The sequence below is a fragment of the Embiotoca jacksoni genome, unplaced genomic scaffold, assembly GCF_022577435.1.
Source record: "Embiotoca jacksoni isolate LCO1_2020_lvr unplaced genomic scaffold, fEmbJac1.0.p SCAF_41, whole genome shotgun sequence".
Classification (NCBI taxonomy): domain Eukaryota; kingdom Metazoa; phylum Chordata; class Actinopteri; family Embiotocidae; genus Embiotoca; species Embiotoca jacksoni.
Genome location: NW_027185394.1, coordinates 1,061,324 through 1,073,774, shown reverse-complemented (window position 1 = coordinate 1,073,774; position 12,451 = coordinate 1,061,324). Strand labels below are relative to the sequence as shown.

At 42.4% G+C, this 12,451-nt stretch overlaps 1 protein-coding gene across 1 annotated transcript in view; it reads left to right on the top strand.

Annotated features, from left to right (window-relative positions):
• LOC138209848 (collagen alpha-1(XIV) chain-like) overlaps positions 1-10,970 on the top strand; it is a 118,595-nt gene extending 107,625 nt beyond the window's left edge. Inside the window, 11 exon segments of the mRNA XM_069168640.1 lie at positions 285-380; positions 477-530; positions 691-744; positions 1,739-1,792; positions 2,583-2,654; positions 4,258-4,293; positions 5,490-5,556; positions 5,906-6,094; positions 6,359-6,436; positions 7,182-7,337; positions 10,586-10,970. Coding sequence (XP_069024741.1) covers positions 285-380; positions 477-530; positions 691-744; positions 1,739-1,792; positions 2,583-2,654; positions 4,258-4,293; positions 5,490-5,556; positions 5,906-6,094; positions 6,359-6,436; positions 7,182-7,337; positions 10,586-10,893 — 1,164 coding nt within the window. The 3' untranslated portion in view covers positions 10,894-10,970.
• The last annotated feature ends 1,481 nt before the right edge of the window (positions 10,971-12,451 follow it).

The window sequence follows — 12,451 nt, the reverse complement described above, 5'->3', positions numbered from 1 at the left end:
GTGTTTTGTAAAAGCACCACGTGAGGTTGTTGGTACTGAATAAACAGGAAGGAAGGGGGGGGCATACAAAAATAATAATAATAATGAATGCATATTCAAACAATTTCCACAATAATTGCGGGAGCTTGAAGTTTTGCAAAATTCCCACAAAATTTTCCACAAATTATTTTAGTCTCAACACATCCTGTAAAATCGGACCTTCTGTATGTTGGCTCTTCCACCATTAATAAAACCTGCGTATTTCATACCTTTTTTCTGCATCTGCTCTTCTTGTTCTCCTCCAGGGGCCGACCGGTCCCGTCGGGGACACCGGTGTACCCGGAGCTCAGGGACCCCCGGGGCCACAGGGACCCAGCGGTCGCGCCATCATCGGAGCCCCGGTAGGACACACGTTGGTCTTCCTCTGTCTTCCGCATCGTCGGTCTCTCACTGTTATCAACTTCAGCTCAAGACTTGTCTACTGTTTCCCCTCGCAGGGCGCTCCGGGCGAGAGGGGCCAGAAAGGAGAGGCGGGACAACAAGGAACTCAGGTACAGTCAGGTTACAGTTATCGGTGGGCGGGACGTAGTATCGGCAGGTTTTCCAATCGAGCGTTACGTTTGGCACCGCTTAGCGCCGGCCGTCAGAAACTCGTTGTAGTTGGTGTGACCGCGACTTTCCTGACCTCTGCTCTCCTCTTTGGTGTTTCAGGGAATTCCTGGTCGAGCCGGAGGTCAAGGAAGAGAAGGACCTGCAGGAACCAGAGTGAGTCACGACGTACAATGATACTACAGCTGGTTAACACTGCAAATACCGAAACTGTAAAAGAATCCTGGGATGTCTCGCTGGCTTCATCTGCAGCCATAAAATCTTACAAAGAAACAAAAACACTAGTGAAGCTGTTAGCTTTGATTAGCTTTGAATGTTCAGTGTTTTAAGTCAGAGCCTGAAACTGTATTATCAGTTTTATAGGCGGCCAATGAAGGGAAGATTCAATTCAAATTTTAGTTATATAGCGCCAAATCACAACACAGGTTACTTCAGGTCACTGAACACATTACAGCAGAACTTTTGCAACATTACAGAGAGAAAACCAACATTTCAACAATTCCCACATAAAATAGGGGGAAAAAGCTCTCCTTTAATGGAGATTAACCTCCAACAGAAGGGAGGAAAATCTCTCTTTTACCGTGAAGAAACCTCCAACAGAAGGAAAAACTCTCTTTTAACAGAAGAAACCTCCAACAGAAGGAAAAACTCTCTTTTAACATGAAGAAACCTCCAACAGAAGGAAAAACTCTCTTTTAACAGAAGAAACCTCCAACAAAAGGAAAAACTCTTTTTTAACATGAAGAAACCTCCAACAGAAGGAAAAACTCTCTTTTAACAGAAGAAACCTCCAACAAAAGGAAAAACTCTTTTTTAACATGAAGAAACCTCCAACAGAAGGAAAAACTCTCTTTTAACATGAAGAAACCTCCAACAGAAGGACAAACTCTCTTTTAACAGAAGAAACCTCCAACAGAAGGAAAAACTCTCTTTTAACATGAAGAAACCTCCAACAGAAGGAAAAACTCTCTTTTAACAGAAGAAACCTCCAACAGAAGGAAGGGAAAACTAAGACTGGATAAACAGTGAAATAACTTCAGATTTTTTGTTTGACTGATTATTTTCCTCCGGTTTCATCGACATATAAAATTGAGTGTCATCAGCGTACAGATGGAGATTAATGCAGTGTTTTCTTCCTTCACCTCCACAGGGGCTGCCAGGGAAGGACGGCCCCCCGGGCAGACAGGGGCCCCCGGGAACTATGGTAAGTGATTCTGCGTCATTCAGTGGACTGTTAACAGTAAGTACTCGGCTGTTTGTGAGGTCAGGAAGGAACCACAGTGGATATTTGCATGTTTGACGACGGTGGCAGCAAACGACTGGAGACACGCTGTCACTCTAAAATTAAACTCACCGCATTTTATAGAATTTATTATTTTCAGGTCTGACTAAAGTTTGGAAATGTTTGAGATTTTTTCCATCGGTTTGTTTTTTTTAAAGAAAAAGCTTAAATCTTGAATGTTAAGTGTCTGCAGTGGACAACATGCTGTTTCGGTTTGTCCTGGTTTTCCCGTTCGGAGCCAAATTGTTTTATTCGTCATAAAGTCACGATCCAAATTTTTTTAAATTTTTGAGCAACTACATTTCTTAAGCGTGAATCCTTTCACACACTTTTGACAACATTAAATAAACTCTAATTAAAGTGCAACTAGGGCTGAAAACTTGAAATAAAAAAAATGGATATAATACCTAAAACTGTCTACGAATGTTAACGCCGTCAGCTTTGGTCGGTGCTGTCATGGCAACGCTGACCGCAAAACAGCTACTGGACGCTCGCTTCGACACGTGGAAACATATATGCTTCAAAATAAAAGCAACAGAAATTCGGTAGAGTTCACAAAATACAAAGTTTTCTCGAAACTTTTCCTTGTTTTTTGTTTTTTTCCCACGTACACACTCAAAAAATGGCCCCAAAGTGGGTCACGATAAAGTGTGAAACTGAGTGTACCCGACCAATCAGATGATTTCCTCTTTATATGTGTCCGTCTCTTCAGGGGACCCCAGGAGCCCCCGGATCCCCGGGAACCTCCGGCCCTCCGGGAAAACACGGAGAACTGGGACCACCGGTGAGTCTGTCAGTCTGGAGGCCTTGTAGTATTTAACATTGTTGTTATTGACAAAATCAAACTCAGTAAAACAAAGAGTTTCAATCGTGGATATTAATTATGTGGCCGTACAGTTTGAGGAATTAAATCTACAACTCATGCATTGACAACATCAGACTGTTTATAAAAGTGGACGTAGCTTTCAGGTTTGAAAAATCAAGCCACTGTTGAATCGCATTTAAGTCCAATACCACTTAGTGCCACTAGGGGCTGTCTCCTGTCGACTCCCATTGAAAGAAGCATCAAGTTCTCTCCACCAGGGGCTCGCTCCAAAAAAAACCTCTCCTGCAGTACAAAGTCAGTAAATGTTTTCACAAGTCATGATAGTGTCATTAGATAGGCGGTACGTTTGGGGGCGTGTCTGTTCGATTGACAGGCCTGTGGTGCAGTCAAGGTGCCAATGTAGGTGGGCGGGGCTTAGTGTCAGATCCATCCCTCACTAAAGCCAAAGGCTCCACTTCCTATTAGTTTTCTAAAAACCAAGGGGGCCAGAGGTTTTTTTTTTGAGCCAGCCCCTGGTGGCACTCGGTGGTATTGCTCTTTAAGGCACTTTTGCATTCACTTCATCCATTTCGACTGCAGCACCTAAAAACATGAAACCAGATTCTGTGGGAGGCGATACAAACTGTTGACAAATTGCTTTTTCATCGCTTGTTGTCAAGCATGTAATTACAGAAGCGTGGGCGGACCGCGGCCAGCCCTCATCAACTGATTATTGTCTTTAAAAAAATCTCCACATCTGTTTCCTGCATATATTTACCTTTCTACATGTTAAACATTAGAGAATTTACTACGGTTATAGAAAGTTCATGAAAGTTTTTTGTATTTTTTTTTTTAGTGGCACATACAGTATGCAAAAGCTTTGGGGGAAAAAAAATCACCATAACACAAGCAGCATATTCAAACTATATACTTGACTCAGGAAACAATGTACTACAATATTTTTGAACATTTTCAAGCTGACTAAAGAATCCTCCCCTTCACGATTTATGTTTTTTTAAAGGTCCCCCTATCATACAAATTCAGATTTTCATTTCATTTATAAATCAGATCTAGGAGCTACATAAATACTGTGGAATTGTCAAAAGAGAAAATGCGTCACACATTCCCCCGTATTCAGCGACCGAGCCGTTTGTGATGTCACACACACTCCCGTCCTGCGTCCGATCCTCATCGCGGTCCACCGTCCAACCTTTTTGATATTATTTGACATCATTCTGTCGCAGAGCTAGCGAGCGTACAAGAATGAAGAACTCCCGTGATTGGCCTGGACGTGTGTCACTCAGAAAGAAGTCAGCCAATCAGAAGAGAGGGTCACATTAAAGACGCAGTCACAGAACAGCCTGTTTGTTGGTGGAGTCTGCAGAGAGGAGATGTAAAACTGCACTGAGATGGTTTCTGGTGCTTAAAAACATCTTCTGAAGGAGATCAAGATGAAATAATAAAACTATGAAATATTGGATCTTTAATATGAGAAATGTACGAAGATCTAAACAACTTTTTTCTACACAGTTAAAGCTCAGATTTGTGTTATTTTGTTTTAATCAACTGTTTTCTGTTGCAGGGTCTTCCTGGAGGCAAAGGAGATAAAGGTGAACGGGTGAGTGGTTGATGTAATAATCAAACTTTCCCTGCTCCTCATTTACATAACTGTTAAGACACGGGCATGTTCGGATTCCCTGGTAACAGAATACGGCTGATTTGCTTAAAAAAAAATAGCGTGAAAAAAGTTGCGTAGTCTGTAAAAAAAAAAAAAAAAAGAACAAATAGATGCAAATCTGCTTAAAATGGGGAAAAAAACTGTTCCAATTACACCAAAAAAATGTGCAGTTATGTTTTGGATATTTGAGGGTAAACAAGGCAAACAGTTGGAGTTTGTGGGAGGTTGGCAGAAAAAGAAAACACTTGTTTGTTTTTTTATCCACCATTGGTTTCCTGGCCAACAGACACAAATCCAAACAAAGTAAACTTAATAACTTCAAATAAAACTCCACCGTTTACTGCACATATCGGATTCAAGGCTGAACAAACTAACATGGCCTCAATTTTTTATTTTAAGGCAGCAGGTTTTTTTGGTATTTCATGACATGATATTATGAAATTTAATTAAAATCTGGTAAACTATAAAAGGTTTTATAAGCGGTTTCCAAACACGTTTATTTGGCCAACAAATTTGCACATCAATCCATTCATCGTGACCGTCAGGCGACGGGGAAATGTTCCAACGCTACCGACAGCCATACGATGCTCACCTTTCTTTGGGGAAAAAAAATTGTCAGCAGTTGTTTTTCCACAGTTTGCTTTCTTTCTTTCTTTTTTTCTTTTTGTACCCCAGTTTCCAGCCACTAGCAGAATTTGGTGCAGTCAGTCAAAGCGCAGCATTTATGATTACTATTTTCATGACTAACCCCGGCAAACTTTCCCTCCTCGCTCTGGAAGCTCATTTTAGGCTCCCGTTGATCCGAGCGTAGAAACTTCAAGCCCAGCAGATGAATAAAATGAGTGTGATTAAGTGTGATTATCCAGTGAAATGAAAAATTAAAGGTTTTTGGTTTTTTTCCCGGCACGGTTGGATTTAAATAACTCGAGCGTGTCGGTAAATACTCATTTGACACAGCAGCTGCAGATAAATGGCTGGTTTCAGTGGCTCGGGAACCAAACTCCATTCATAAAATGACTGATTTAACAAACATTCATTCTCACGGTGAACTGTGACATTCTGCATGTACGACAGTGTGTCGATAAATACAAAATGGTGTAAATAAACAGAACTCTTGCTTGTGTGTGTGTCTTCAGGGTGACCTCCAGTCGGCGGCGTCGGTTCAGGCCATCGCCAGGCAGGTCTGTGAGCAGCTCATCCAAAGTGAGTTAAAAAAAAAACGCTACGACTTTCAGTAGAAGTGCAAACCAGAGTATTTTCTGAGTTTCAGGGAGGATGATGGAGTTTATAATTATTCTGCAATTATAAGTCAGATTATTATCTAATTACAAGTGTATTACATCTCTGAAAGGATCTACAGCAACAGCTGGTTTATCAAGTCCTCATTAGGTATTTTCTCTCCAGCCTGATGCTGCAAACCAGGGAGCCAAAACTTTTTAAACACTGCTGCCTAATATGCATGCGGTCCAAAAAGATGCTCCGACCAAGATGTTCCTTTAAGTCCTTCCATTTTCTGGGACTGTAGAAAATTCATTGGTCCTCCTGTTTCCAGGCCACATGGCGCGCTACAACTCCATCCTGAACCAGGCGCCCAGTCCACCGGTGTCCATCCGCACAGTGCCCGGACCCCCCGGAGAGGCCGGCCGACAGGGAAACCCGGGTCCCCAGGGAGAACAGGGACCCCCGGGAAGACCTGGCTTCCCAGGGCAGAACGGACAAAACGGGCAACCGGGAGAAAGAGGTAAGACGTCGACAAGACCAACGGGGATTATTACTAGACTAAATCAGGCTGAACATCCTGACAGCTGAAAGTTTCATATGTTAATACTGAGGGGAAAAACACCAATTAAATAAAAAGATTGACTTTCTAAAAGTACTAATGTTCGCCTGTAGGGGGCTCACCTGAGCAGCGAGCCGAACAAATTGTACATGCAGTAATCTAAAGGTTTTCTGTGCTGTTTACAGCATCTTACAACACTGTTTTATTTGTTGTCTGCGTGTCCAGGTCAACTAGGAGAGAAGGGCGAGAAGGGATCTCCGGGTGTTGGTGTCCAAGGACCCAGAGGACCTCCAGGACCTCCCGGTAAATTAAAAGAGCTGCATCGTACGATGTTTCCAAGCTGGATTTCCACATAATTCTTACAGATTTGTTTGACAATGGTATTAATGTGAAGAAGAAAGTGCTAAATGTCGCCTAAATAGTGAAAGAAAAAGCGTCCTTCCATTTCCTGCCTCGTGTCCGAGGTCCGGCATCGGTGGCAGCAGGTTAGGCCGGACCTCCTTCTTCCTCAGCAACATGTTCCAGCTCCTCCTGGAGGATCCCGAGGCGTTCCCAGACCACGAGATCTTGGAGACAGTCTGAAATCAGGTCCAAATAAAAAGTCCTAAACAAAGTCTGGATCTAGTCCCAAAAGCAGGTCCCAAACCAGGATAGAAACTAGACTGGTTTCTAGCCCTAGACTAGTCCTACACAAAGTCTGAAACCAGCTTTGAAACCAGAACTGAAACTTGTCCTAAACCTGAAAAAAGATGCTCCAAAATCAAGTCTCAAACTGGTCCCAAAATGAAGGTTCAAAACCGAACCAGAACCAGGTCCGAAACCAGAGCCCTGAGCTCCCTCCGGATGTCGGAGCTCTCGTCTCGAAGGCTGAACCCTGCAGAGGAAACTCTTTTCAGACATTTTCCTCCAAGATCTCTTTCTTTCAGTCTCGACTCAAAGTTCAGGACCATCGGTGAAGGTCGGAACCAAATCGGTCCGGACCCGGCTCGAACTACATTGTCTAGATTTGCACTTTTATCCTCTGAAATTGTCCTCGTCTTCCTCTCAGGTGCTCAAGGACAAGGCCGAACCGGCAGCCAGGGTTCGTCGGGGCGACCCGGAAACCCCGGAGCCCCCGGTCGACCCGGGGTCCCCGGACCCGTCGGCACCGCGGGACCTCCGGGTTACTGCGACCAGAACTCCTGCGTGGGCTACAATGTCGGAGGTACGTAGGGTCCAAATGAAGTTATTAGTTTGATCAGAAAGAAGTGTGCATGAACGCCTTCCGGCGCCGCTGGTCTTTTGGCCGCTGAGTTAAACAAGGTCGCTCGGTGTCTCTTGGAAGGTCAGACGCCTTTCAGAGATTCTCACAGCGAAGATACGGACGTCAGTTCAACCTGCTGAGACGCTGAAGTTTCTGCACGATCTCGAATATCACTGCGTTTGTTCTGGATGGTCAACATCAACAAAACATAAACTCTCAAGACAAATCTGTGTCTTCTTCTGCAAGTTTGCCCTCAGAGTTGTCTTAAAGGCTCATTTCACCCGAAACATCAAACAGGTAAAAAAAAATTGGAACCTCAGCAGTAAAAGCAACTTTAGCTTCAACAATGTGGCAAAATGTCCAAAAAAAAACATGCATAGCATGAAAAAAAAACATGAAAGCCCTCAAACTTTTAGAAGTGTCATCCAAAGCATCATTATCATCCAAAACAAGAAAAATCCTGGAAAAAAATATCCATATATATGAACTTTTATCAAGTTGTATTGTCATGATGTTTTGGAGGTGATGACTATTTTAATGCTTGATTTGTTGTAAAAACACAACAAAGAGACACAACGTGTTAATTAGTGAGATTTACAGGTGAGTTTTGTTTGTGGACCAAAAAAAAAACGGTCGAACTGTTTCCTCCTATTTTTTTTTTTTGTCTTTACGCTAATCTGAGCTAAACCAAAAAGGTTTGAAATCAAATAGAAAACGCTGCTTTTTATATGCAAAAACTTGAAATCAGAAAGTGAAACACTGAAAATGTGTAAATAATTCTAAATTTTAGCACGTCGTCATTATAGTTTGTATTTTAACAGCATTTAAGAAGTATGAAAAAGTACGAGTTTGTCAGACGTGACCCAAAACAATGAGGGCGCGGCCCAAACTTGGCCCACGGGCTTTATGTTTGCGATGAAACGGGTGATTTGACCTTTAAGTTCCCGAATCCCATGTGAACTCTGCACCTCAACGTTTTTCCTTCTGCGTGGTGTCGAACCTGTCGGTGTCGTCCGTCTCCATCAAGATGCTCCGTGGAGGGTTTTCACATCGCTGATTAAAACCGTACAAATTAGTTTGCAAAAAAAAATACAAAATAATTTAAATCACATGAAAAGTTGCAGGTGATTTCTGTTTCAGGCAAAGGCTCATGGGAAATTACATTCTGACAGCTCCACATTCACGTACATGTAAAAAAATTTTTTTTTAAAAATCAGCACCCGAAAACCCTGCAGGAGTCATCTTCACCCGCTGAGTGCATGATGGTGGTCGCCTCGTGTGTGTGTGTGTGTGTGTGTGTGTGTGTGTGTGTGTGTGTGTGTGTGTGTGTGTGTGTGTGTGTGTGTGTGGAGGTTAAAGGTCACACAGGGGCGTCATGTGAGTGGCGTCCGCATGTCGTAATCCTTCCTGTGTCTCTTGTCTCTGTCTGTCTGTCCGCCGCCGTTTGTCGCCGCGCAGCGTTTCCGTGACGACTGAGCTGTGTTCACAATAAAAAAAACTTTAGACGCTCTAACTGCTGCAGGTGATGGAGGTGGTGTCAGTGACATCAGCCGATTCGCCCCAACCACAAATATTATATTGGAATTAAATGAAAATAAAAAATAATTTCGATAACAGAATCTTTATTTTTAGTAGATACTTAAGTAAAGATATCAAACATTTCCTGATTGAAGCCTCTAAAATGTGCAGTTTTGCTGCTTTTCTTTGTCGAACGTGTCGGTAAAGTGAATGTTTTTGAACTGTCAGTCAAACAAAGAATGAATTTTTCACTGTATATTGAATTATAGAGACTTTATTAATCACTTTATTCATCAAGAAAATAATTTGCAGATTAAATAACAATGAAAACATTTATTAAGCAAATATTACAATTATTTCTGAAAGTAACATTGATATTCTATGTTTTTGCTAATTGTCATGAAATCCCAGGAAAAGACTAAAACTAACATGTTTGTCTGATTCCTGACAAACATATCATGTAAACAACAAAACTGCTGCAAACAAACAGGAGGAAATAGAAGTGTAGTTACTGAATGAGCCACAGGGGGGCAGCGATGGACTGTAACTGTAACTGCTCTGTTTTATTTGTACTTTACGTGAGTATTTCCACTTTTAATTCAACTTTATACTTCCACCCTACTGAATCAGAGAAAAAACTATCTTGAACTTTTTTATTTCACTTCAGCTTCTAAACTAGTTTTTGTCATCTTCTTCCTGTCTCGTGAAAAAAACACGTATCTCCAAATCTGCTGATTTAAAAATGTTCTGATAAACTGAAGGGATTTATTTCCTTAATGTGTAAAAAAAAAAAAAAGACTTCTTGTATACACTGTAAAAATGTCACAAAGCTGAAAAACCGACGTGTGTTTTGTTGGGTTTGTTGACTTTCTTATCTTTTTAGAGATACGTGGTTCTCCAAAAAAAAAAATGACATGAAATGGACAAAAAAAACTAGATTATGGCTCCATCAAGAGTAATTTGTTGGGGATTAATCCACATTCGGATGATTCTTTTGTTAGTCCTTTTTCGAGAAAAATATTTTTGGAATCAGAAAAATGTGGAATATCGTAATAATCCAGATTTCCTGTAAACTGACACGATCTCCTCACTTTTTCCTTCTCGATTATGATCATCTGGTGCCTCTGTTTTAATTCACAGGCTTCACTGACTCAATAAAAACTCCTGTAACACACACACACAAAAACAAAACAAAAACTCATCTGCACGACAACCTTTGACATATATTTTGCACGTTTTACGTACGAAGAAATCTTTAACGTTTAAAGATGCAACTTGAAAACATAAAACCACGTAAAGTGCGACGGTTTGATTGTCATCTGATCGATAACAGATCTAATACTCACCACATTAAACTCAAAACATTGTCGCTTCTTCTAACTGTTAGTTTTGAAGCTGTTTGTCCTTAAACTTCCTCCAAACTGCTTTCGGTATCTGTCAGTCCGTAACCATGCCAACCCCGACTCGGTAACCCTCGGTAACCCTTGTCCTTGTCCTTGTCTGTTGTCTCCCGCCTCCTTCCTTCTTTTACCCGATTCCCCGTCTAACCCCAAAAAACTAAAACCCGACGCGCCGCTCCAAAACGATCGCTTCCTGTGGTGGCTGGGGTGGGCGGTCGGCCATCTTGGTTTTGGGCGCCGGTGCTGCTTTGGCTTCGCTGCCGGGTCGGTCGGGTGACGACGACAACGCAGAGGGCGAGGATCTCACTGACGTCGGCGCTGTCCCCGCAGTCCAACTGCCGTCCAACGTCTTCCAGAACTACGGCGAGGTGGAGGAGGACGACCCGTACCGCTACTACCAGCCCAACTACCCGGCGCCGCGCCCCGTGTCGCCCGACGACCCCCGCGCTCGGCGACGTGCACCGCAGCGCTCGCAGCGCTCGCAGCGCTCGCAGCGTCGAGGGCCGACGGAGACCGAGTCGGCTCGAAGAGGAGACGGACCGGAGGAGCGACGGCGCCAACTAACTGAGGCGGGACGCGAGCGGAGCGCCGCTTTCTGATTGGGCGGCGGATATCGGAGCCGTTACGGACAAATCAACAAGTGCCTGATGAGGAGGGTTTCTTACGGACATCGTAGAGGGGACGGGGGGGTTGGGTGGGACGGGGGGGGGGGTCAGGTTGGGACTGTTTTAACTCCTCTATGCTAGCCAAACAGTTTCCTGTCGTTTGTTTTCGCCTCGTTCGTCCACCAGGTGAACTTCCTGTTTCCTGTTCATCGGCGAAACGGAGGCGGTCCCGTCTCCAGTTTCTTCTTCCTCTTTCAGGTTCTAATTTCCTTTTTCTTTTTTTCCTTTTTTTTAAAAGTGCCTCCTGGTGGTCGAGTACGACAACCGAGTATTTTTGTTACGTTAGCTCGTCCCCCGTTAGCATCGGAAGATTTTTACTTTTAAAATAAAAACATACGAAAAGATTTTGATTATACCAAAAAAAACGAATTATTTCCTTGAGATGTTTGTAATCTGTTGGTTTGTTGTTGCTGTTTTTGTTGTTTACCTCCTTTTGTTTTCAGTTTCCAGCTTCAGAAGTTATTTATACGAAGTTTTGCATGATTTTTTTGTTTATGTCGATGTATCACATTTTAATCCCATAAAGCCACAAGACGTATTTTTCTGTTGCATATAAAGAGGATTTGGTTCTTTTAGTGCCGTTATTGTTGCAGTATTAAGCTCAAAGTGAACTCTGTTGGCGTCATCGTTTACGTTAACAGAGATTATATTTCTTCGTACTTTGAACTTTGGCCGAATTTTGGCGGTAAATTTAACAAAGATTCGATTTTTTTTCTGTTCTTTTTTAAAAAAATTTTTTTATTAATAATGTTTACTTTCTCACTGTCTTTAAATTTTGACTTCAACAGGAAGCTCATTTAAGCCAAACTTGAACCCCAAAACGAAACATCTCCGTTACATCTTTATTATCCGACACAAGAAGACAACAGCTTCTATTTGAAGTTGAAAAAAACGAGTTTGAATTAATTTATGTGTTTGATTTCTTTACACTTATTTTCAGCTGCTGGAAAGACGCATTTATTTGTGATGTTGTCGTCTCTCAGTGAAATCCATTTGGTCCCCAAACAGTTTTGCTTTTCAACTTTTCCCCCAAACGTCTCCTGAGTTCAGTGTTTCTGAGGCCTTCAGGTCTGCGAGGAGAGCAGCTTGTTTAAGAATAAAAACCAAGGAAGTAATTTATTTTTTACTTGGTATTGTTTTTTTTCTCAGAACAATAAAAAGCTGAAGTACGACCGTTGCCGTTGTTTGTGTGAACTGTTTGGTGAACGTGGTTTCAGGCCGAACGCCGAGCTCGGGATTGATCGGAAACCTGCAGCACCGAGTCGGACGCTGCACCTCGGCTCATAAAACGAAGGTTTAGACCAGAATATAAATACATTTGCTTTTAAACAGGTATTTCTATAAAACTATATAAAGGACCAAAGAAAACCGTGAAAAAAAGCACTGGTGATCAAACCATGCACTTTCTAGGCCTCTCTCCAGGTTGTGTTGTCGTGTTGGAGAACCCTGTTGCCATGGCGACACAGTTCAGGTGGTTTTGCAGCGAAGACGT